The sequence below is a fragment of the Aedes aegypti genome, chromosome 1, assembly GCF_002204515.2.
Source record: "Aedes aegypti strain LVP_AGWG chromosome 1, AaegL5.0 Primary Assembly, whole genome shotgun sequence".
Classification (NCBI taxonomy): Eukaryota; Metazoa; Arthropoda; class Insecta; order Diptera; family Culicidae; genus Aedes; species Aedes aegypti.
This window is the reverse complement of record NC_035107.1, coordinates 14,238,404-14,263,972: the sequence shown is the minus strand read 5'-3', so window position 1 is coordinate 14,263,972 and position 25,569 is coordinate 14,238,404. Positions and strand designations below refer to the sequence as shown.

The following is a 25,569-nucleotide window of genomic DNA, read 5'->3' as shown; positions in this document are numbered from 1 at the left end:
GAAGTCTAGAGTAAAAGCAAAACTTAAAGAACCTTCTGGTCAAAGATGTTGCGTTGCCTACTTCCAAAACTCCAAATCTTGGCCCCTGACCCCCTTGTACATCAATAAAATAAAATAAAATAAAATATTTTCTTGAATAGTTCATATAATGGTGTTTAAGGTGGTAAATAAAGGTGTTATGTGGCTTCAATGTTTCTTCACCTTAACGGATCGTTGACGAAATTGAACAGAAAAAACCCTTGCTAACCAATAGGTTCTATACGTAGTTTAAATAAGTACATTATGCTGAACAAAAAAAAGTTAATAACTCTAAAGACTCGTTTAACGATCTTTTAAAAGATTTTAATTAACACAAAATATTCTAAGTATAAAGCTACACCTTCGATGTGCCCTTGATAATATCCAGATATTTCTTGTAATCCGTAACCAACAGTCCTGCTGAGATGGAAGACGCCTCAAGGCCAAACTTTTTCAACTGCTGTTCATGATTGCTGACACTGAAATTGAAACTGATTCTTATAAAGCGGCTCCCCACTCACCAGACCCTACCTAACTCACCTCGGTTTATCGAACGTCTTCTTCTTCCGGATCTGCTGCCACCCGCTGGCCGTTTTCCTATTGTGCACCATCATCCCCCTGACGATCAAATTCAGTCCATGCCCGGTCAGCTGGTCTTCCCGGAAGCCGTCGCTCATGATCACATCGGCCAAACTCAGCACATCCGCAGCCCCGACGATGTCCTCGATGTCGGTGAACCTCGTGACGTAGTTCGAGTGGATTAGCGATATCATCGCTCCCGGTTGCGACACGAAAGCGTCGGATAGGTCCTCCGGCGAGTGGTGGAACTTGTTTGAGTCCTCGACTGGAATGAGATCAAAATTAAACAATTATATTCTAAACTAAAATAGAAATTGACGGTTTTCGAAAAAAACCCAAATGGCTCTGCCAGATTTCATCATTTTAGGATAGTGGAGGAATAACAAGAAGAATTTATCGAGAGTTTTTCCAAGGAATCTAAGAAGAAATTTCTGAAAAAAAAAAGATGAATTGATTCCGTTGCGCGCGTTTCACGGAAATGAAGCAGTTTTCTTTTTCTTTTTATTACAACGGTGAAAGGCGCGAAAGTTTATGATATCAACGAAAAAAAAATCATAACTTCTTCGGCTGTCGAGAACGGAGTCAAAGTGCAGTGAAAAAATCCAAGTGCTTTAGTGAAAAAAGTGCAGATAGTGATCTTGTGAAAACCCCAGATTAGCGGATTAGTGGATTGAATTGTGAGGTGAGTGTGGTAAATTACACAGAGGCTGTAAAAATGGAGCTAAAGGATGGGCGGGTAAAAGTGATCGAAGTGCCAGGAGATGGTAATTGCCTTTTTTATGCAATTATCCAGCAACTGTCCGGCAGAAAAACCTTCGATACGCTTTTTACAAAGAAGCCATGAACTTGCGTCAGGCAACAGTCGAGTACCTCAAAGTACACAATGTGTACTACACATGGCTGAGATGAGGGATGTGATAATATCCGAGATTATCAAGGCAGCTAACGAATCCGTGGACCAGCTAACTGATCTTCAACTTGAAGAAAATATGAACCAACATCTGCAAAATCTAGCGAGAGACGGAACATGGGCCGGAGCAGAGGCGCTGATGGCTATTAAAGAAATTTTGGGAGTGAATAGCAGGGTATATAACCCACACTATCAGCCGTTGGAGCTGATACACGGAAATGGAATGGGAAAAACTATTCAAATTTACTACAATGGAATCAACCATTATGATAGTGTAGAACAAGGAGTAGAGATTGTTAACAAGGGACAACTGATTGAGAAGACAGTGAATAATGATAAAGGAGATAAAATAGAATCAAACAACACTCATACAAAGGAGGTTTTCAATGAACGATGACAGGATAAAGATAATGCGGAAATGATGGCACATAATGAAAGGAGGAAACAACCAGGATCAGGGGAGAAAAAGGAAAAATCAGAAAATGTGTTCAATGCAGAGCTAGAGAGAGATGAAAAATTAACAAATCGAGTGAGTGATGAGCAGGATGCAGAAAATGAAGAACTGAGTAAGTCAACGTACAGGGAAAACAGAAAGGAGCGAGAAACAGTTGAAATAAACAATCAAGGGTTGAACGTGGAAAAAGCAAATGATGACCAAACAATTGATACTCAACAAAGTCAGGTGATAAATGAGCAAGATAAAGAAATAGAGTTAATAGACGGAGCAACGAAGCAAGAAATCAAGGTAGTACAAACTCTAAAAGATCCTACAGTAAAGATTATTAACAACACTACTTGGATTAGAATAAGACAATATAGATTGAAGGTAAAGCAAATCGTAAAGGACAATAAGAGCTATTTATAAGCAGTAAGTCATCAGTTAAGTAAACTTTCTCCTGATTTAGAAATATTTAAAGAGCTTCCGATAGCGCTTCAACAAGATATTTTAAAATATGCTAATGAAAAAGTAAAAAACAACATAAGGAGTCCAGGAAACGAAACATGGCAATTTATAGCAGATTTTTTAGGAAGGAGGTTATTGTTTACAGTAAGGAGTCGAATGTGATTAAGTACAGACCAATAGGATTGAGAGAAAAAGATGAAATAGAGAAAATACAGCTGTGTTGTAGCAAAGAAGGGAACCGAACACAAGTTGATAGCGTTGAAATTGTAACATTGAAAGGCAGAATCGAAGAAATCAGAAACGGTAAAGTTAGGAGTATCAACAACAAAAAGAAACAGGTGGAAAAGAAAGAAAATAATGTACAGCAAAAAGAGGAAATATACATAGGGTCTCTGAACGTAAGGCGTTGTTGTCTAAAAGAAAAACGATCAGAAATAGATGAAGAGCTCTTTCAGGCTAAAATAGATATAGCAGTTCTACAAGAAGCAAATGTGCAGGGAAATAGAGTAAGCACACTGCATTATAATTGGTTTTTATCAGACAGGGACAACACAAATAATATGAGAGGGCTAGCTATTCTTACCAGGAAGGACGGAAAAACAGATATTAGAGATATTAGAGAAATTAACAGTAATATCATGTCAGCGATTATGAAACATGAGGATCAAAAAGAGGATTGGTTAATAGGTCATGTACATGCGCCAAATAAAAATGCTAATTCTTTTTATGCACAATTAGGAGCTTCCATTAATGGACATCCTAGAAAGAATAGAATGATTCTTTTAGGAGATTTCAACTCTCAGATAGGTAAAGCAGATTCAGATGAAGAAGAAATAATAAGATTAGGTAAATTTATCGGACACAAACAAACAAATGAAAATGGGGAATTTATGAAAAATTTATTGAAAATTCACAGAATGATCATTATATCAATGAGGTTCGATGAATCGGTATTAGTGACCTGGTCTAATGGAAATAGAGAATCACAGATAGATCATGTAATAATAGCCGAAGAGTCAACAGTGAAAGTGAAGTTTATAAGAGCAGCATGGACAGCTATCCAAAATGATCACAAATTATTGAAACTTGGTATTTGTACGGAGCAAAAAAGAGAACTTGGAAGGCTAAAATCCATAAAGAAAAAAATTACAACCAAGTATTTTGCAGTACGAAGATAAACATAAGAAATATACAGAAGAACTTGAGAAACACAAGAAAATTGAAATAGACAATATAGATAACACTAAAGCTTATGCAGAATTTATTAGGAAAGTTAATTTAAGTGCAAAAACCTGACTTAATCCACCGATGGTGAGACTGAACCCTTCTTATATTTCCATACAGCTATGAGATAATTATTATTCATCATTCATTTGGAACCTTGTACCAGTACAGTGGGGATTCGCTCGTTGGGGTTCCGCTACATGGAATGACTCGATGGTTGGATGTTCGCTGGTTGGAAAATATTCCAACTAAAAGCACTCAAATGTCAACAGAAAATGTCAAACTGACTTTGACGTCTGAGTATCGTCGCTTTGAAGTCTCCATATATAGAACAAATGCGTATGTATATGTGCGTTTTGTGGCGATTTGCTGTCCAGATGCGTTCGTGTGGAGCATTTTCACCAGCTGTCAGTCTTTCCTATTAACGGGTCGGATTCGCTAGATGGAAGGCAGTCGTGTTCCAACCAGCGAATCCCCGGTGTATAACTAAACTTTAGGATGTTGTGACTATGTTCTATCTGCCCTAATAGTTTAATGGTTTGCGAAAAAGTCCAGGAAACTGCACGTCAAAAGGCGGATATCGAACTTTATTAGTTTTCATACGCTTATTATCATAGTTTAAGAGGGTCTATAAACCCATGTTGCCATCCTGTAAAATAATATCGAAAAATGAAAAATTGATGTCCTACAATGATTTTGCCAGCGATTTTTTTAAGATTTATGTGCAGGTTTAAATTAAAAAAAGGGGAATTTTAGAGATTTTTGAAAATAATGATTTTTATCTCTGTAATTTATAATTCGATTGCAATATGGTTGTGAATGATATCCGAGCTTTCAAACGACGAAAAAAGAGCTGAAATTGGATTAAAAATAGCTGAGAAATTGATCAAAATGTAAAAAAAAATGAATATTTCAGAGAAATTTTTTATTCCAGTACTTTAGAAAATTCTTCCAATGATATCTCTGTAACTAGTAATCCGATTTCAATGAAAATTTGAAGGCTTATGATTGAATGTCAGAGCTTTCATTAGCCGATAAAAGAACTTAAATCGGTTCAAAAATGGCTGAGATATCGATCAAAATGCAGACAGTTGAAAATATTAGAATATGCTTTTTCTAGTACTTCACGATACTGTTTGAATCATAACTCTGTAACGAAATGTCCGATCGCAATGAAATTCAATAGCGTTCTATGGGAATGTTGTAGCTTTCTTTTAGAGCTAAAAGTGTTTAAATCGGTTGACAAACGGCTGAGATAATTGAGTGACATTTTTTGTAACACACACACACACATACACACACACATACACACACACGGACATGTGCGGGTTGCAAAATGGTGAGTCGACAACCAGGAAGGAGCGTCCAACATAGCTCTGGTCCTCACAAGCCCCTACCTCACGCTTCCACGGGTCTAACGATGACAAAGACCGCCAGCTAAGGGTTGCGTACTTAGCTGGTAGTGCAACCTGGGCACTGTTGTCCTTCTGACATCAGCTAGAGTGAGGGGGTGCCAGGTGGGAGCTTGGGATTTTTACCCTTTCCAAGCGAAACTCATACATACAGCCGTATGGAATACCACCTTTGGTACTTCCTTCGGGAGGTGGCCGAGCGTCTGGTCCATCTGACCAGGGGCTCAAGCATGGTCTACCTAGGATGTGGCGGGGGTTCATCAGTGGGCTCTGGTGAATCTCTACAAAAAACCACAGATCTGCAAGTAGCCCTGAACAAGCGACCTGGTACCGCTTTCAAAGTATCTTAGCCCTCTGGAGTGCCAACCGGCACATCAGGATGGATGCCAGTAAAATCCTGATTATGGTATACTGGTCACGGCGCAGAACAACGGACAGGACACGGATTACGGATTACACACCACATTGCGACACAGAGCTGACAGTCGTGTTATTCTATTCCCCGAGTAAGGATGGGTGATACCAACTTGAAACGGCGAGTAGGCTAATGGTGCGATTGCCCCCGTCCCGGTAAAACCTTGGCAGGCCTCTGGATACGTTCGGATCCCGTCCATCTTAAGTGATGAGTACTAGGCTCGGATGACTAAACCCCGATCTACGCCGATCCGGCTCTGAACACGATTCTCATAAGGGATCGTGTCAACCCTTGCATGGCCTCCCTGCTTGCAAAGATAACCATGGGATCATGAAAGGCGACTACGTACGGCGGGAAATGATAGCGGCCCAGAGGGGGGACCCTGAAGAATGGAAGAGAGTATTATTGAGATCGAAGAAGGCGCGGCGAACCCTTTCGCTAAAGGTGGCTTAGTACGGTCACCACCATCGCAGCTAGGGCAACAGCAGCGCAATCAGGAGGAGCAGCAGGTACAGCGACAGCTTCAACAGCAGCAGCAGCAGCAGCCTCGAGAGCAGCAGCAACAGCTTCAGCAGCAGCAACAGGCTCAGGTCAGTGCATGGTCGAAGGTGCCAAAGCTACCGAGAGTTGTAGCAGCTAAGAAACTGGTGGACGAATTGCACGAGTTCGTCGATAAAAGAAGTAATGTGCACAAAGACATCAAGACTTTGGTGTTGAAGATCCAAGGAACCCTTGGACTAGCTGTCAAGGAATGGGCGGCCGTTGCACAGAAAGTGGAATCGACTGAGAAGGAGTTGTCGGCGGCCAAGACTGTCTTAGAAATAAGGCAAGTGCCGATTCAACAAACGGCGATGCCAATTACTTTTGCGAGGGAAACCAACGCAAAGAGGGACAAATCCCAGAGGACGGAGAGCGTGCCCTTCACACCGAAGAGGCCAAGAGCATCACCAGGAGATGCAAGACCTGGTGGTTCCAAGAAACACAAGGACACCCGCGTCAACGAGTCAGGCCCAGCGAACGCAGCAACCACCAAGGAAGGCAACGATACCCCATGGGAAATCGTCAAGGCAAAAAATCGGAAGACGAAAACCAAGAACAGGTCCGAAAAACAAAGCCTCTTCAAGGGCCGGAAGAGAGGTGAGGCGCTTATAGTCAAGGCAAGCGATGACTCGTACGAGAAGGTTCTCCGTGCAATGCGGACAAACCCGGAGCTCGAACAGCTGGGTGCAGACGTGCGGAAAGTCAGGCGCACCCGCACCGGAGATATGATCCTGGAGCTAAAACGAGACCCGATGGCCAGCAGCTCTTCCTACAAAGAGCTCGCCGAGAAAGCCATGGGTAATACGGTAGAAGTGAGAGCCGTGTGTCCGGAGGCAGTCCTTGAATGCAAGAACTTGGACGCAATCTCTACGGACGACGATGTAAGGGTTGCCATGAAAGAGCAGTGCATGCTAGGAGAAGTGCAGATGCAGATCCGCATAAGGAAGGGGCCATCCGGAATGCTAATAGCATCAATTAGGCTTCCGATTGAAGCGGCCGTCAAGGCACTTAAAACGGAGAAGATTAAAGTAGGCTGGTCGGTATGTCCACTGAGCGTCTCTCAGAAACCGGAAGCATGCTATAGATGCCACGAGTACGGCCATCTGGCTAGACTCTGCAAGGGGCCGGACAGAGGTAATTTATGCAGAAGGTGCGGAGAAGAAGGCCACAAGGCGCAAGCCTGCCGGAAGCCTCCAAAGTGCATGATCTGCGCTAACGGAGATAATAACAACCACGTTACAGGAGGCCTGCGATGCCCGGCCTTCATGAAGGCGACTGCTACCAAACCACAGTGGAGGTAATTCAAATTAACCTCAACCACTGTGACACAGCACAACACTTGCTGAGGCAATCTGTGGCGGAGTACAAGTGCGATGTGGCTATCATCTCGGAGCCATACCGTGTCCCGGCCGGCGATGGGAACTGGATAGCAGACAACGCAAAATCAGTGGCGATATGGACGGTGGGAAGATATCCTTTCCAGGAAGTGGTACATCGTGCAGATGAAGGCTTTGTTATAGCCAAAATTAACGGAGTCTTCTTCTGTAGCTGCTACGCACCCCCGCGATGGTCTATTGACCAGTTCAACGAGATGCTCGACAAGCTGACTGAAGAGCTCACAGACCGCAGACCAGTCGTCATAGCCGGCGATTTCAACGCGTGGGCCATAGAATGGGGCAGTCGCTTCACCAACTCAAGAGGGAGCAGTCTACTGGAGGCCTTGGCAAGGCTAAACGTCGATGTTGCCAACGATGGTACCACCAGCACATACCGTCGGGATGGTCGAGAGTCAATTATTGACGTAACTTTCTGTAGCCCTGGGCTGTCAGGAAGTTTGAACTGGCGAGTGAGTGAGGAGTATACGCACAGTGACCACCAAGCGCTTCGGTACAATATTGGTAGCGGACGGCAGTTGGAAGCACGTGCGATCCCTTCGAAAGAGCGGAGGTGGAAAACGTCGCAGTTTGACAAGGAGGTGTTTGTTGAGGCGTTGAGACTGGAGCGCAATGTTCAACACGCTACTGCGAATGAGTTGACAGCGGCATTAGCACGAGCGTGCGATGCAACCATGCAGAGGGAAGGTAAACCGCGACATGGTCGCCGCCCAGCTTACTGGTGGAACTCGACGATTGCCGACCTGCGTACAAGCTGCTTTCGGGCTAGGAGAATGATGCAGAGAGCCCGCAACGACGCTGAAAGAGCAGATCGAAGACCAGCGTACAAGGCGGCGAAAACCGCTCTCAACAAGGAAATTCGGCTCAGCAAGAAAGCCTGTCTGGAGGAGCTCTGTCGCAACGCCAATTCAAACCCGTGGGGTGACGCCTACAGAGTTGCAATGGCGAAGTTGAAGGGCCCAGCTGTACCACCCGATAGGTGTCCGGAGAAGATGAAGACCATCATTGAAGCGCTATTCCCCCGGCACGAACCGACGAGCTGGCCGTCCACACCTTACGGAGCTCAGGATAACGACGAAGAAGAAGCCCAGGTAACGAATGATGAGCTGATCGCGGTGGCGAAAGCCTTAAAAACCAGGAAGGCTCCGGGACCAGACGGTATCCCCAACGTAGCTCTGCAAGCAGCAATCCAAGAAAACCCAGATATGTTCAGGATCGTACTGCAAAAATGTATCGAGGAGGGTAACTTCCCCGACATTTGGAAGCGACAAAAGCTGGTGCTGCTGCCTAAACCAGGCAAGCCTCCTGGAGATCCTTCAGCATATAGACCGATATGTCTGCTGGACACAGTTGGCAAAGTGCTGGAGCGAGTAATCCTAAACAGGCTTACGAAATACACGGAGGGAGAAAACGGCCTGTGTGACATGCAGTTCGGCTTTCGGAAAGGTAGATCAACCGTTGATGCCATCCGAACGGTCGTGGAAGCTATGGATACGGCGCGGAAGCAAAAGAGGAGAGGAAATCGGTACTGCGGTGTGGTCACTCTAGACGTAAAAAATGCCTTCAACAGTGCCAGTTGGGCTGCGATCGCCGAATCGCTGCACAGATTGGAGGTCCCCGAGTATCTTTGTAAGATTTTGAGGAGCTACTTTCAAAATCGTACACTGATCTACGAAACAGACGCTGGGAAAAGGTGCACGACAGTCACAGCGGGCGTCCCACAGGGTTCTATTCTTGGCCCGACTCTCTGGAACGCTATGTATGATGGAGTGTTGAAGCTGAGCTTCCCCCGGGGTGTGAAGATCGTCGGCTTCGCGGATGACGTGGTGCTCGTAGTCATCGGCGAATCACTAGAGGAAGTAGAGATACTTGCTACCGAAGCAGTAGACGCCGTGGAAGAATGGATGCGAGGGAAGAAGCTTGTGTTAGCCCATCACAAAACCGAAGTTGTGATGATAAGCAACCGAAAGGCAGTGCAGAAGGCGAGAATCTCGGTTGGACAGTGTACCATCGACTCAAAGCGGGAAGTCAGACACCTGGGAGTGATGATCGATGATCGGCTGAGCTTCAACAGCCATGTCGATTATGCATGTGAGAGGGCCGTGAAGGTGATATCAGCTCTATCCCGGATCATGCCCAACAACTCAGCGATCAGCAGCAGCAAGAAGCGACTACTGGCGAGCGTGTCGACGTCGGTACTCAGATACGCTGGTCCCGTGTGGGTGACAGCACTGCAGACGAAGAGGAACCGCTCCCGGCTGAACAGTACGTTCAGACTGATGGCCATGCGTGTGGCGAGCGCGTATCGTACGATATCATCTGAGGCAGCCTGTGTGATTGCAGGATTGATCCCTATAAGCCTTCAACTCGAAGAGGACAGCGAGTGCTACAGGGACCGACGCACGCGGGGAATTCGGAAAAGAGCCCGGGATGAAACCATGAGGAAATGGCAACAGCAATGGGATAGCGCTGAGAACGGTAGATGGACCCACCGTCTAATTCCGTGCCTGTCGACGTGGGTAAACAGAAAACACGGAGAAGTGAATTTCCACTTGACGCAGTTTTTGTCTGGCCATGGCTGTTTCAAGAAATACCTCAATAGGTTTGGACACGCAAGATCGCCGTTATGCACCGGGTGCGGCGATGTTGACGAAACCCCTGAGCACGTGGTCTTCGAATGTCCGCGCTTCGAGCATGAGCGAGCCGAGATGACATCCGTCGTCGGCAATGACGTTAATGTGCACAATATCGTCCAACGAATGTGTGCCGACGAAGAGAAATGGGACGCGGTAAACAGAACTATCGTTCAGATGATGTCTCTTTTACAACGAAGATGGCGAGAGGAGCAGCGGCACTCTACACAGCGGACAGCACATGGCTCTGAATCGTTGGGGCAGCCGGAATCGTCGGACCGACCTTGGCGCTTGACAAGTCAGCCTGTTGAAGAGAGCATATGAAGGAGACCAACGGGCGCGACCGGAGTAGGCTAGATCCTCCGCCGGGGACTAGACCGAGTAGAGCGGGCGTAGCGTAATATCGGTAATAAGTCGTCAAGGCGCCTGCAAACCGGAAGTCATCCTCCAACCGGAATTGCAGGACCGACCTCGGCACTTACCGACCAACATCGCGTCGGAGTAGGCTATGTCCTTCCGCCGGGGACTAGCCGAGAAGATCGCGAAACAGCTCCGGCAAATGGTAGTCGGGGCGCCTGTGAACCGGAAGTTTCCCACCACCGGAATCGCAGGACCGACCTCGGCATCAGCCCGGTCAGCTTCGGAGTAGGTTAAGTTCACCGTCGGGGACTAACTGAGTAGAACGCGTAGTTGCACCGGCAAATGGTCGTCGGGGCGCCTGTGAACCGGAAGTTTCCCTCCACCGGAATCGCAGAACCGACCTCGGCATCAGCCCGGAAAGCATCGGTTCGGGAGATCTTCCGCCGTCGGGGAAATCTTCGTCGGAGTAGGATAGATCCACCGTCGGGGACTATTCTGAGTAGTCCGTAGCGAGTCACCGGCTTAAGTCGTCGGGGCACCAGTGAACCGGAAGCCATCCTCCAACCGGAATCGCTGGATCGACCTCGGCACTTCACCGGTCAGCAGCAGTGATGCGGGAACAAACGCGTAACGTTATCGGTTTCGGGAGACATTCCTACGTTAGGAACTCTCCGCTGGAGTAGGCTAGCTCCACCGTCGGGGACTATGCCGAGTAGCGATCGTGACAACCACCAGTTTTGGGTCGTCGGGGCGCCAGTGAACCGGAAGCTACCCTCCAACCGGAATCGCTGGACCGACCTCGGCATCCAACTGGTCCAACCTGGAGAACTCGAGAATCGGCGGATTAACAGCAGGCGCAACAGTTGCGCAGGGCTCTGGCGAGATGTCAGCCCCAAACACGTCGCAGCAGAGCAACGAAGCGTAGCAATGACAGAAGCGGTAGTAGAAACATGGCCCTGGCGCGATGCCAGCAGTACGAAGAGAGCAAGGGAAGTACAGGAGCGTAAGAAGGAGCAGTGCAGTGCTTAGCACAATAGCCTCCCCCATGAAGTAATGCCAAGAGGCAGTTCCGGGGGGAATGGCTCGTGGGCGAAGGTGGACTTTAGTCGGTATAAAGGAGTCCGACACTCTGGCGCACGATGGACGAATTCGATATGACTAGCCTCCATATCGAACGTGAAACGCTGGGTTAGTTCGTAAATGTAATTTACCACCTTCTAAAACTAAAAAAAAAAAAAAAAAAAAAAAACACACGGACATGTGCTCAGTTCGTCGAGCTCTATCGATTGGTATATGAGACTTGGCCCTCCGGGCCTCGGATCAAAAGTCGGTTTTTCAAGCGATCTTTATACCCTTCTTATGGTTGTAAGAAGGGTAAAAAGGTTTTAGAAGAAACTAAAACTCCATTGACACCTAATAGAAAAAGCTAGCTAAAGAAAGAGGTATAGGCACAGAGTGGTATAGGCACAATATAAATATAAGAAGACAAGAATACAATATAAAAGTAAAAGAGCACCGTGAGAAAGAAGTATATAAGTTTTATAATGAGCTACAGGATTATGAAATAGGAGAAAGGATAAAAAGATCGTATCGGTAAGTATCTTAAGCAATTCATTAAGGGAAAAGAGTCCAAGAAACCAAATATTTCGATTAAAAAATGGGATGGAGAATTGAAACTAACAGAAGGACAACCGATTGTTATAGAAGCTGATAGAGAAACATTGGCAGAAGGACCAAGCAAAGAGGAGATAATGGAAATTATCAGAGGATTAGCAAACGGAAAAGCAGCTGGGCAAGATGGACTAAGAAACGAATATATTAAATATGCAAATAATGAGACAGGAGAGGAACTGTACAAAATAATTAAAAAAGTGTGGGAAACAAACGATATACCTAGTCAATGGAAACAATCAACCCAAATACCTATACCGAAATGTAAAACACCGAAAAAAACTAAGGACTTTAGAAGAATAAGCTTATGTAACTTAGGATATAAAATATACGCCAAATGGTTAATGCAGAGACTAAGAGAATATGCAGGAGATCCAGATTACCATCAAGCAGCATTCACCAAAGATAGGTCTTTTTTTTTTTGTTTTTTACAGGGGGGAAATCTGCAAACAGATCCCCTGAGAAGATAACTCAGGGAATGCGGGGATGACGCACCAACGACGACCCGCTAAAACCAGCCTATGCACTGTGCTTGAGCAATTCATTTAGAATTGCTCAAGTGGTGAACTCAGACCCTCATCTCCCCGGAACCACCTTACGGTATTTCTTCGGGAAGGGACCAGTGCATATAGCACAACACGTGTAGCAGAAGTAGCCTAGGCAAACTGCTTCTCCTAGCCGACTTAAACAATGTTACAAGGGACCAGCCTCGGCAGGGCTAATCCTCTGCAGCCAACTCTTGGTCGGCGCGCCATAGACGCTGCAATTCTAACATAATGTGAGTGACAGCCGTAGTTACTGCATTCCAGCACTCGGCATCCGCACACATTCTCTCTATAATATTGTCGGGGGACGTGTCCCCTCCGCATGTAGTGAGCATGCGACCTCTCACAACAATGAAACGGGGGCAATCGAACACGACATGCTCCGCTGTTTCCTCTACACCAGCACAATTGGGGCACGCAGGAGATTCTGAGTGCCCGAACCTATGCAGGTACTGTCTATAGCAACCATGTCCTGACAGAAACTGCGTCAGGTGGAAGTTCACTTCCCCATGGCTTCTACCATACCAATCTGACACATTTGGTATTAGTCGATGGGTCCATCTACCCTTAGTGGAGTTATCCCATTCCTGCTGCCAGCTTCTGAGCGTTTCCTCTTTACACGTGTCGCGGACTCCTCTGGTACCCCTTTGGTTGAAGCATTGAGCATCTTCCTTGATGATGAGCCCGATGGGCGTCATCCCGGCTATGATGCACACGGCCTCTTTAGATACCGTCCGGTATGCACTTGCTACTCTTAAGCACATTATCCTGTACGTGCACCAAAGATAGGTCTACAGATGATCAAATGTTCTACGCTAGAAGATTTCTAGATGAGAGATGGAATGGTGGGGAAACAACAATAGTAGCAGCAATCGATTTAAGAAAAGCATTCGACAATGTAGATATAACAACAGTTCCTAAGATACTGAAAAAAAAAAATAGCAGTAGCAGATCACATTACAAATAGGGTAATGCAAGCACTTAATGCAGAAAAAACATGTATATTATGGGAAGGGATATGCACAGAGGAAAGGATAAAAGCTAAGGGTATAAAACAAGGGTGCCCATTATCACCTTACATATTCACACTAATTATACAGGACATATTAAGAGAAATAAAAAAAAAGTATTCCAAAATTAATCTGTTAGAGTCTGATAACGATAAACTACCAGTAATCATAGTATTTGCAGACGACATACTTATTATAGCAAAATCGCTAAAAGAGATAGAGGATATTGTTAAAATACTTAAAACAGAATTGAAAAAAAAAATGGATTAGAAGTAAATAATAACAAGAGCCAAATTATGATAAGAGAACCAATTTCGGACAGAAATATACCGAAACAAGTGACCTAGGAACATTTTTATCAGATACATTAGATAGGCCACAAACTTCAAGGAAGAGATGTAAATTAGCAATAGGAAGTAGCAAAATAATGATAGAATTTTTGAGAAGATTTAAACCACCCTGGAGCTTAGCGAAATTAATGTATAAGACAGTCATTTCACCAGCAATCACATACGGACTTAAGACAGCAACATTAATTGAAAGAAATAGAAAGTCAATAACGAAGTATGAAATGTAGATAATAAAAGAAATGAATAAGTATTGTAAAGACAGGCCAAAAGGGAGATTAACTGCATCAAAATTATTAAATGTGAACAGTATATCTACTCATAAAATGTCCCTTCATAAATTGCAGGTTGAAACAGGGAGGCCGGGAGAACGAATCAAGGAAATAGAAAGATGGAAAGAGAAAGACGAGAAGATTGATCGAACGAATAAAAGAAAGAGGAGAGATACAGAGAATCTCAGAGGAAGCTATCGCATCGGAAAAGGAGTGGAAAAGCAGAAAATGGTGAGATCGAATCAATTATATTAACATGCATATTATCATGAATATTAACTAAATACGCGCCAGGTATAAAGGAAAAATCTTTAAACCAGTAAGTGTGAATAAATTGTAATTATCCATTTGATAAAGACAATATGCGGGGCTTATTGTAAGTGAAAGTGACTTCTGAATGGACGTGTCTCTCCAGCCATTCTGAAATGGGTCATGGGATCTGCAATAGAGCTATCGCCATCTAACTCCCGGACTAAAACTTTTTGCAAACAAAGAATGTTCTAAAGTGCAGAAAGTTTTCTTCCATAATACCACTGCCGGACAGTTAGAAGGATTACACACACACACACACACGGCTACAAAGCAAAGCCATGCTGAAGGTATCTGGGTTCGAATCCCGGTCGGTCCAGGTTCTTTTCGTAATGGAAACTTCCTTGACTTCCCTGAGCATAGAGTATCATCGTACTTGCCGCACGATATTAATATACGAAAGCGAAAATGGCAACGTTGGCAAAGAAAGCTCTCAGTTAATAACTTTGGAAGTGCTCATAAGAACACTAAGCTGATAAGCAGGCTTTGTCCCAATGAGGACTTAATGCCAAGAAGAAGAAGAAGCATTGAAATATTTTGCTTACTATAATTTTACAAATTTGCCCAAAGCCTTAAATGATTGTTATTTGTTTTGAATTACGTTTAAAACTTACATTTCGGATTGAACACCCGCCCCAGGGCGTGCATCAGCGTAATGCTCCCATCGCCTCCGACCGACTTGAGTTTGGTTTCCTTCTTTCTCCCCTTCGTACTTCGCATCCCGGAGGTATTCAGCACCGTCCCACTGCCACCGGAAACCGCTTCCGTTTCCAGCCGAGGTGCATTCTTAAGAGAAGCAAAGTGCACATTCAGGGTGGCACTGCGCAAATCGCCCTGCGAGGACAGAATTATGCTGTCGATTAAGTCTTGTGAAGGCACCCGATAGTGCCGGGTCATTTCCGGTCCGACCATCAGCGAAGTGATCCGCTTCAGGGCCTTCTTCATGAGGGTCGTCGAAACGCTGTTGAACGCGATGTGATGAATGCGGAAGTCCTGTAGAACTCCTGGGGGAAACAGATTGTAAACGATGTCTAGCTTCTTGCTTGATGTGTCCGTTGCAATGAAGACCAACGGGGACGCTCCTGTTTCCTGGTACGCTTCTAGAGAAGCTTTCAGCACTTCCGGTTCTCGCAGAAACACATTGGGAATGTCCTTCACCAGTAACAGTTTCTGATCCGAAGCGCCTTCGAAAATCGAACAATACCGAGATGTCTTGTAAAGGAACGAATCAAACTGTTCCCTCTGACTTTCCCTAAAGGTAACGTCCTCCCGTGTCCCACCTTCGAAGTCGTAATTGTGATAGAACAGGTCCACATCGACCGGAGTTGTCCACTCGGAAACCTCATATCCCAGTTCTCCGGCGACTGTTTTGATCGTGGAACTCTTGCCGCAACCTGCCGGACCCGAAACCAACAGGATGGCTGCGGGATCGGTTCCCTTCACCCGGTCGTACGTCCGGAACCACTGCTGGACTTCCTCGATCTTCTTGAAATGGACCGCCAAATCGGCCACCGATTTTGGCGCCAAATCAATGGACCAATCAATCTGACCAGGATCCGTCACCGTCGGCACCGTAGATGTGGCATTCTGACCCAAACTGGTGCTCCTGTCCAATTTGGTCTTCTTGATGGATGGTTCCGTAGGGGAAATTTTTGGGGATGGCCGTTGGTTATTGATGACAGAGGCGCTTCGCTTTACCGTTGGCGTTTTCGACGAGGGCGCCTCGAAATCGAACGCCGATTTGAACCAGCCTTTGGATTTCTGTAGTTGCAAGGAAACGGATGTTAATTCATGAGTTTGAATATTGAGCAAACTAACTACTTACATTGCCAGACATCGTTGGAAATTAGGTTTTATATCGAACTTTTGCTAAAATTACAAACTTTTTGAACGAGTTGGACACTTCAAGACCAACAATTGAAAAGGCCTCAAGTCCAAAATGTAAACAAATCGGGTTTCTGCTGATTTAAGTGTATAAGAGCCTATTCTTACTGTATCATACAATAGTCATGCAAAAATATGCATGAAAGTTGAAAAAATATCATTTTTCTAAAAGGCCCCATCTCATTTCCCGATAATTAGGATAGTAATCGCAAATGCGGCCTTTTCCCAAAAAGGCCCCATTTCTATATTTACTTGAAACCGAGTTGAGGCCTAATAAACAAACATCAAATTTGCAACTAAAATTACGAAAAAATGTTTCAAATTTACTAAGCAGATACAAGTTATACTTCAGCCGCTCCGCTCCATGTATTATTTTACACAGCGATAGTCTCAACAGCGAACATAATCAAATTTTTCGTCGGGTTCCTGTGGAGTGATGTATTTTGTATCATACTACCTAATAATACCTGTGTCAGCATGTCTGTACTTCACGACTTATTGATAACAACACGATTTCGTTACAATTACATGAAACATAACGTTCAATTGAAATATTACTTCAATTGAACAAATATTTCCATATAATTGCTCGACGACACTCTCGCTTAGCACATCCATTATGTTTATCGATGACGATGATTGAATAAATCACATACTTAATCGACCACACGAATCTCCTCTTGCTGCAGAGATCCCATGTACCTTGCTTTACCACGTAACACTCTTCTACACTTCAATTATCGTATTTTATCATGAATATTGAATGATTTTCAAAAGGCCACATCTGAGGATGATGAAAAAACAAGCCACAACTAGAAGGCCTCAACACATTTTAGAGTAAACAAAGGCGTCAACTCACAGGCCTCATCAGCGTCGGCCGGCGTCTATGGGCACAAATGAAAAGGGCTGCATAGCTTTTGGTGAAATAAAAGCCTCATTTCCTTTGACTCGTTTTTTTAGCAGGATTTTTTGCTAAAATGATAGTAATGAATATTCATAGCTATAAATCAGTTTATCCATCGACTTTCTGGACGAGAAAATAACATAAAATGATTAAATTCATAATTTAAATTTGATTTATTGTTTGACAAAACAAGATTGCATTTTTCTCATTGTTTACTTATTGGAGATGAGGCCTTTTGAATTGTTAGTCTTGACCTGAGACGAGACTCGCGAAGTCGGTCTTCTTTTTCTACGGTTGCTAAGATTTTCTTCTTCGATTCTGTGTTTACACAAATTTGTGAGCAAGATGTTCAAGCTTTTACATGAACTCAATGGCAAAGATGAATTGCGATTGCATCGTTCCAAGTTCAGAAAACCTTTTCAAGTTAAATTTCACATCCGCAAACGCAGTAAACATTGCAATAACAAATGTTTTGCTTGTTTCGATTTAGTTTCGTCAGCGCAAATCAAATGGAATATTTCGCTGAATGTTTTTTTTTATTAATGATTCCAATACTCTTCACATATTCGCCCACAAAATCAACTGGCTGCATCTGACAGCGAAATCTGGGCTGCATATGACGTTGCTTTTTTCCTCTTCGCGAGTCTCGTCTCAGGTCTTGACTTATCGAAGTTAACAGTAACTGTTTATTTTGATTTTAAGAGGTGGATTCTGCAGCTCGTTGGCACAGATAAGAGTACATACACAGGACTGAAACGGCTGTCATCCACGAACAAAGTGGAGTCACAGACAAACAGACGTCACACTTGGGAAATCCAATAATACGACCTTTTCACATCGCCCACCCTGAAAGGTAACCGAGAGCTGATGACAGCAACATAATTGATGGTATGTTCATTCTTTTTCATTCGTTTATAGGCCTTTTCATGTAACAGATCCGTCTATGCATTTGTTTACATCGGTGGAGGACCGGTGCTAACACGGGCCTGTCATTTTCATACACGGGAAAAAAAATCTGTGGTAAACATAACTATTTTAGCTGACTACGCCCATTCTTAAAACTACCATGGAAATTCAGTCCAATTTACTATGTTTACGGTACACCCCACCGCATTACTGGTACATTTGACAGAACTAATTTATAACAATCTGATTCCAACTACAGACATGGTAAAATCAAGCGCATTTCTGGTCTGCTGAAAATTGCCGGTGCGAGCGCTTGCGTGTAGAAGAAATGTCAAAGTGCTTCCCGATCAGCTGATTTGAGACGTCATTTGAATAGGCCTACAGTGACTCAATCTCATTTTCGTACGGGGCACTGTTTTCATATCAAGTTGGTATAAATCTATTAAATGGTACATGGACTTCGATACACTTTATCAATAATGAAGGTTATAGGTGTCATCTATTGTTTGGCAATGACAAACTGTATTCATTTGCTTAAATCTTTGGAATAATGGAAAAGTATTGAGATTGTGTCTATAATTGACCCAATTCCATATTCGTACACCTAACAAAAAAGAAATATACAGCATTCAAAACTAATTTTTAATGGACTAGATGATTACTTAAGCTCTTCGTTGTGTTGTTCAGATGCAGTAGAATACATTTGGAAAATTTAAAAGCGGACATATTTGAAACTTAAGTAAATTTAAGAAAAATACCAGTTTTCCCATGTTTTTTGCTAATATATTCGGTAAGTCGAACAATAAATTGCATTTTTTCAACATCACTTCCTTAAGAATGATAACTACGAATATTGCACAAGTTTCAAAAAATTATAATCAGTTTTAGAGTAGCTAGGAGTGGATATCGACAACTTATACTTTTGAATCTTAGGTAGTATAACATTTATAACAAATCCAAAACCAAATATTTTAGTCAATTTCTTTATGTTTGGCTCCTAAATGTATATACATAATCCATAGTTAATGTTCCTATCAAAACATTGCGTAATTATCATTTTTAATTTACATTTTACTACCAAACATGATTATAGAGATTTAAAGAATAAAGATTATTGCCATAACCGCAACACTAACGATTTTTAAAATAATGAAAACAACAGGATATATTCTATTAAATAGTATATCAATGCTCTCTGCTCATTCAAGTTATTTTGTATTTTTCTTATAAAATCAATAAATTGCAAAATAGGGTGCTATTTTGAATATAATTTGAATATTATTTCAAAGATAATTGAATATTACGATGACATCAATTATGTGAAGATATGTACAGCGTAGTTTAGGGTACTTTATTGTAAAACGAAGTTCGTAGTTCAAATTATTTTTACAGACAAATTCAAAATTATCATTTACCTGTTGTTTAGAATGAAAATTTGGTTTACATTGATTAAAAATATCATTTTAGAAGAGTTTCGAAGTTATGGCACAACAATTTTCTGAACTCAAAAGGGATAAAAACTGTTTATGATTTCTGTCAACTATATATATTTCAACTAAATTTCTATCAGAGCTTACGAGTATAATCTATAGATTGGATCCAATGACAAACATAAACGTTATTGTTCGAATTATAGGATTTAATAGCAAAAATCATTGGAAAACTGGCATTTCTCATAACTTTACCTAAATTTCATATATGTCCACTAATAAATTGTCCAAATGTATTTAACTACATCTGAACATCATAATAAAGCATTTCAGTAATCAAATAGAGCTTCTAAATTTAGTTTTGAACGTTGTGCGTATGAATTTTGGTAGGTATACGAATATGGAATTGGGTGAATTTTAGACATAAATTCAATACTTTTCTATTAATCCAAAGATGAATGTAAATGGAAACATTTTGTGATTGGCAAACAATAGATAACACCTGTTACCTTCAATGTGGATAAAGTATTTGTAGCTCAATACTTCATTTAATAGTTTTTTACTAACTTGATGTGGAAGCAGTATCCTGTACGAATATGAAATTGGGCCACTGTATAGTCCGTTTGCCCATCGCGTGCATTACATTTGTTTCCCCATTTAACTGCAGGAAGTTCCTCGCGTCGCAGAGTGCAAATAGTTCGAGGAAGGAGGTGGCAAAAGCGAAGACCGCTACCACACAGGGCGGCGAACGTGAAGTTGCCTTCATAATTCAAGACTAGGCCTCATCTCCAAAAAGTAAACAATGAGAAAAACGCAATCTTGTTTTGTCAAACAATAAATCAAATTTATGTTATGAATTTAGGCATTATATATTATTTTATCGTCCAGAAAGTCGCTGAACAAAGTGATTTGTAGCAATGAATATTCATTACTATCATTTTAGCAAAAAATCTTGCTAAAAAAACGAGTCAAAGGAATTGAGGCTTTTATTTCACCGAAAGCTGTTGAGCCCTTTTGATTTGCCTATAGACGCCGGCCGACGCTGATGAGGCCAGTGAGTTGACGCCTTTGTTTACTCTAACATGTGTTGAGGTCTTCTAGTTGTGGCTTATTTTTTCACCATCTTTAGATGTGGCCTTTTGAAAATCATCCAAAATTGATGATGAAACAAGAAAATTGGGTAGGGTATGTGTTACGCAAGTTTGTCGTCAAGAAATTGTTTGGAAATATTGGTTCAATTGAAATAATATTGTAATTGGACGTTATTTTTCATGCAATTGTAACCAAATCATGTTTTTGTTGATAATTAGTGAAGTACAAACAGGCTGACGCAGGTATTATTAGGTAGTGTGATACAAAATACATCCGTCTACAGGAATCCGACGGAAAATTTGATGATGTTCACCGTTGCGACAAGCGCTATGTAAAATAATTCACTTCTACTTAGTAAATTGAAACGTTTTTCGTCATCTAAATTGCAATTTTGATGTTTTTTTTAAGAGGCCTCAACTTGGTTTCAGTCTAATCTAGAAATGAGGACTTTTTAGGAAAAGGCCGCATTGGCGATAAATATCCTGGTTAGCGGAAAATGAGATGAGGCCTTTTAGAAAAATGTAGTATTTTCAACTTTCGTGCATATTTTTGAATCGCTATTGTATGTTTCAGTATGAATAGACTCTCATACACTAAAATCAGCAAAAACCGGATTTGTTTACATTTTGGACTTGAGGCCTTTTGAATTGTTGGTCTTGAGTTGGCATAATTCGGCACAATTTTATGTGAGCCGAGTTTCCCACCCCCTGTAAATAATTCATGGGTGCACAAACGTACCTCAATCTTGGAATCTCGAGCGATTCCCGACGCTTGTTAAGCAACTCCTCGGACCAGCCACTTAACGGGCTTTTAGTAATGGTGCCTACACTGAACAAAAGCTCCTGCCTTAAATTGAATGATTAGTAATTCACATGGCTGCAAATCTTCATATTCCTCTTTTCGAATGATTATTAAACAATATGATGCATCCGCAGACTGTTGAACAAAAATCATCCATTTTTATGATGACTTTCAGTATATATCCGTATGACAATGTGTTGATAGTTGAACTTCAACAACACAAATGAATAACATGCAATTTATGATGGATTTTCATTTCTGCCATATCCCAAATCGAAAATCATTCAGTTATAGTTTAAAACTTCATTTGGAAAGCAAATGATCCTAGAATTGAAATCATCCTTGTCAATCAAAACAAAAACATTGCGGCAGCAGCGGGACTTAGCATTTCTTCGCGGATTTCGCAGGTAATTGTCCCTATTTATTGAAGAATTATAAAGTATATTCACTTTCATTCTATTTATTATTAGGTGACCAAGAACAACTCATCGCCTATATCCAGCGACTTTGGTGTGGGTAATGCGGACACTTAATGATCGCTTCGAGCAGATTTATTACAGGCAGCTCATTAGTGTGTTGATTGTTAACAAGTGTAATCCATCCGCCCCGTTGCACATATTCCCACAGATTTTTATATGTATTGTCATAATAATCAAAATAAAAGATGATTTGTCGATATTATGGGTGATTACGTATTTTCAATTTGATTTCTTTAAAATCTTAAAATAGAAAACAATGTGGTTTGTTTACATACGTGTGTGATAATCATTCAATTTCAGGCATATTTTACTTGAACATAAATCATTTTTAGACTGGATGATTTTCATGCGATGCTATTTGTAAACAAACGATTTTGACAGCGATGAAAATCATCTTGATTATGTCTGAAAATAGGTATGGGGCTCGGATGAGGCAAAAATCATTCAATTTATGGCGGGAGATTTCGTTCAGTGTAGCTTGTTGACTGCATCCCCGATGCTGAACTCACATCACGAGTGGGAATCTGGAAGCGCGGGTCATTGACATTTGTGAATGAGCCCTTATTCACGAATATTATTATGTATCCGATAGAAATCAAGACCAACATTTATTTATAATTATTGTTTTCTCGGGCCCCGTGCGTCGCAGCTAATATGTGAATAGTGCGCTGTGTTCATAAAAATCGCAAGGATGCAGCGCCACACTAAACAACTGACTTCAAAATGCGGCGAGTTGAGGCGCGTCGCGAGTCTCATTGGCGCGATCCGGTTTGGTGGCGGTGCGACAATACTCTTTTAACTCTTTTCCACACTTTTGATGGCCCTGAAAAGGGCCGATGGCTTTTTTAACTTCAATGCTTTCACAGATGAATAGCACTGCGGGATGTTATCCATTGATTGCAATGGTCAAACGGGTAATCCTCAATTCAGCTTTTCGGATCAACCGCTCAGTGGGCTTCTGATAGTGGTGCCTAACGGGCTGCGATAGCGGCCGCAATCATCTCATTCTCCTGTGGACTGCTTCCTCTTCTTCTTCTTGGCGGCGGTAGCGGTGATGGCTTTGGCTTCGGACGGCATCTTTTCTCGGTCGGTCGACGTCAGGCTATCGACATGATGGAGACACCATCTTCTATGGTGACAGAGGGCTCGATTGGCTTGTCAGATAGATCGGGCCCGGGACATCCTGTCTACTGCAAATCGCTGCAGTTGATATAGGGCATGTCTATTGCCTGGTCGACGTTGAGTTTGATTTGAACGAAGTAAGACAAACGAGGGGATTCCTTCGCTATCGATGTCTGTGTCTGAGAAGAACTCCCGGTCAGAGCAAGCCGTTGCCCACTGAGTGGGAAGCAAATGACGTCAACTTTTCCCTAGCACCGCTATTTATAGCGGTATATTCAAATTTGCTTGAAATCAACGTTCTCTCTTAAAACAGTTATTAAACTATTTGGACAGGTATGTGTGATTCAGTTCGATTGAGGCGCTTCGGTCGATTGAGAAATTTCGGTCAACCAGCAAAAAGTTAGGGTAACGGTCTTTTTTTGGACCCCCTAAGGAAGTGATTTAAGTTTTTTGTTCAAATTAATAATTTGCACAGCGTAACCAAGTCAAAAAACATGCCAAAATGTAGAGAAAAACTTCCCCTACGAGATAAAAATGCCCCTACGATCATGTAGGATCCAAAAAATGTCGAAAATAATTGAATTGTAAAGCACTGTTTTTCATTATTTTGGACACACCAATACATTTTGGACCCTCAAAGTATATATTTTGGACCCCCGGCATTTTTTATCATTTGGCGACAAAGTCTACGACACTGGTTGTATAGTATACTTGCCCATAGTCTAATCAATCGTTTGACAATGGAAAACCGAAGAAAGTCTACGCTTTTAGTGCAGAAATTTGAAAAAAGTTTTTGTTTACATTTGTAAAATTTCTGACGGCTTCAATTTCTGTGTGTAACCTGATGTCGAATTCGTTTTTGTTCAGTTCCAACCTAGGTTCGCACTAGTTCCAACCTAACAGCTGTCAAAACGTTTTTTTATTTGCACAGGTTGGACCTAGTTTCGCACTAGTTCCAACCCCAAATCCGATAGGTTCGCACTGTGTTGAATCACGGTTTCATGATTGGGTTCACCAATACAACTGCATCCGAACTGTCATAATTGTAATAACAACAGTTTTCGCTTGCGGTTACGCTCGCTGCAGTCAAATTATTAGAAATCTGAATCAGATTCTGACTTGGATTTCCAAAATTTGTTTATATCTGTTTTTTTTTTTCGAAAAAAAAAAACGAGAACTAAACGAAAGCGTGTTGGCAATTATTTATAGAAATGAGGGAGAACTACATGAATAAAGAGGTAGTACCCTGAGAGAGACTCGCGAAGAGGAAAAACATCAACGTCATATGCAGCCCAGATTCCCCTCTCACGAAACGTCAAATGCAGCCCACCGTTTTTATGGCTGAAAAAGTGAAAAGTATTGTGTTCAAAGTAAACTGTTATTAAAAACCTCAGTCAGCGGAGCAGTTTTTTTCCAAAGTTGCTGATAAATCTAAGCAGAAGATTAATTATTTCTTATGTCTGCTACGTTTGCTGGCATGAAATTTCACTCAAATGGCTATTTATGATTCGATGTGATGCAAACTTAATCATTTTTTGCTGAGAGGTTCATGTGAGGATTTGAACAGCATGCGCATAATTGGTATGCGCATGCGCATAATTGGTATGCACAAAGTGGAATAAGAAAAAAACTCAGCAATCACAGAAAAAAAAGACCGTCTTCGCGAGTCTCGTCGCAGGTAGTACCTATATGCAATTATTTATCTTTCAGAGCTGCCCAACGTACGGCCGCGGGCCATATTCGGCCCGTCACTTCATTTTATACAGCTTGCGAAGACTTCGAAAATTCTTTCTCTTGGCCCGTTTAGAATTATACCAAATTGAAGTTAGAACAGGAGCCTTCCTTAGCCGAGTGGTTAAAGTTCGTGGCTACAATGCTGAAGCTGTCTGGGCAGGGTTGCCACATTTACAAATATATCTGTAATTTACAGATTTTCTCGAAAATTTGGTGAGGGGTCATGCACAAATTACGTCACGCTCCGAGGGGGGAGGGGTCAAGCCAAGCGTGAAAAGTCTTACAAAAATTTCGGACGACTCATACAAAAAACGTGACAAAGAAGGGGGAAAGGGGGTCAAAAGTTGAAATTTAGCGTGACATAATTTGTGTACCATCCCTGACCAAGAATCTGTATATACAGATTACAGGTTTTTAGGAACAATACAGAAATACAGATTCTGTATACAGAATTTTGCCAAAATTATAAAGATTTTTACAGATTTTTGGACAGAAAAAAATTACATATTTTTGAAAACGTGACGTTAACAATAAAATTACAACTACAAAAAAAGAACTTTAAACTTTAAGCTGAGATGTGACAGTTTTGCATTGCTCTAACAATTGATCGATAATTTCTTGAAATTTTTGTAAAATTATCACAAATATCTCCATAATTCTAGATACAGATTTAA

General features: G+C 42.1%; 1 protein-coding gene and 1 long non-coding RNA gene across 2 annotated transcripts; one reads left to right on the top strand and one right to left on the bottom strand.

Moving 5' to 3' along the window:
• Positions 1 to 125: 125 nt before the first annotated feature.
• Positions 126 to 16,498, bottom strand: LOC5569478 (cell cycle checkpoint protein RAD17). The gene is made up of 4 exons (XM_021839002.1): positions 16,369 to 16,498; positions 15,158 to 16,304; positions 559 to 862; positions 126 to 497 (listed from the first exon to the last, which is right to left on the bottom strand). Exons 1-4 carry the CDS (start codon positions 16,378 to 16,380, stop codon positions 374 to 376), a joined length of 1,587 nt encoding a protein of 528 aa, XP_021694694.1. The 5' UTR covers positions 16,381 to 16,498; the 3' UTR covers positions 126 to 373.
• A 5,085-nt stretch (positions 16,499 to 21,583) lies between these two features.
• Positions 21,584 to 22,241, top strand: LOC110674359. The gene is made up of 2 exons (XR_002498790.1): positions 21,584 to 21,967; positions 22,031 to 22,241. It is a non-coding gene; the product is annotated as an uncharacterized LOC110674359 (long non-coding RNA).
• The last annotated feature ends 3,328 nt before the right edge of the window (positions 22,242 to 25,569 follow it).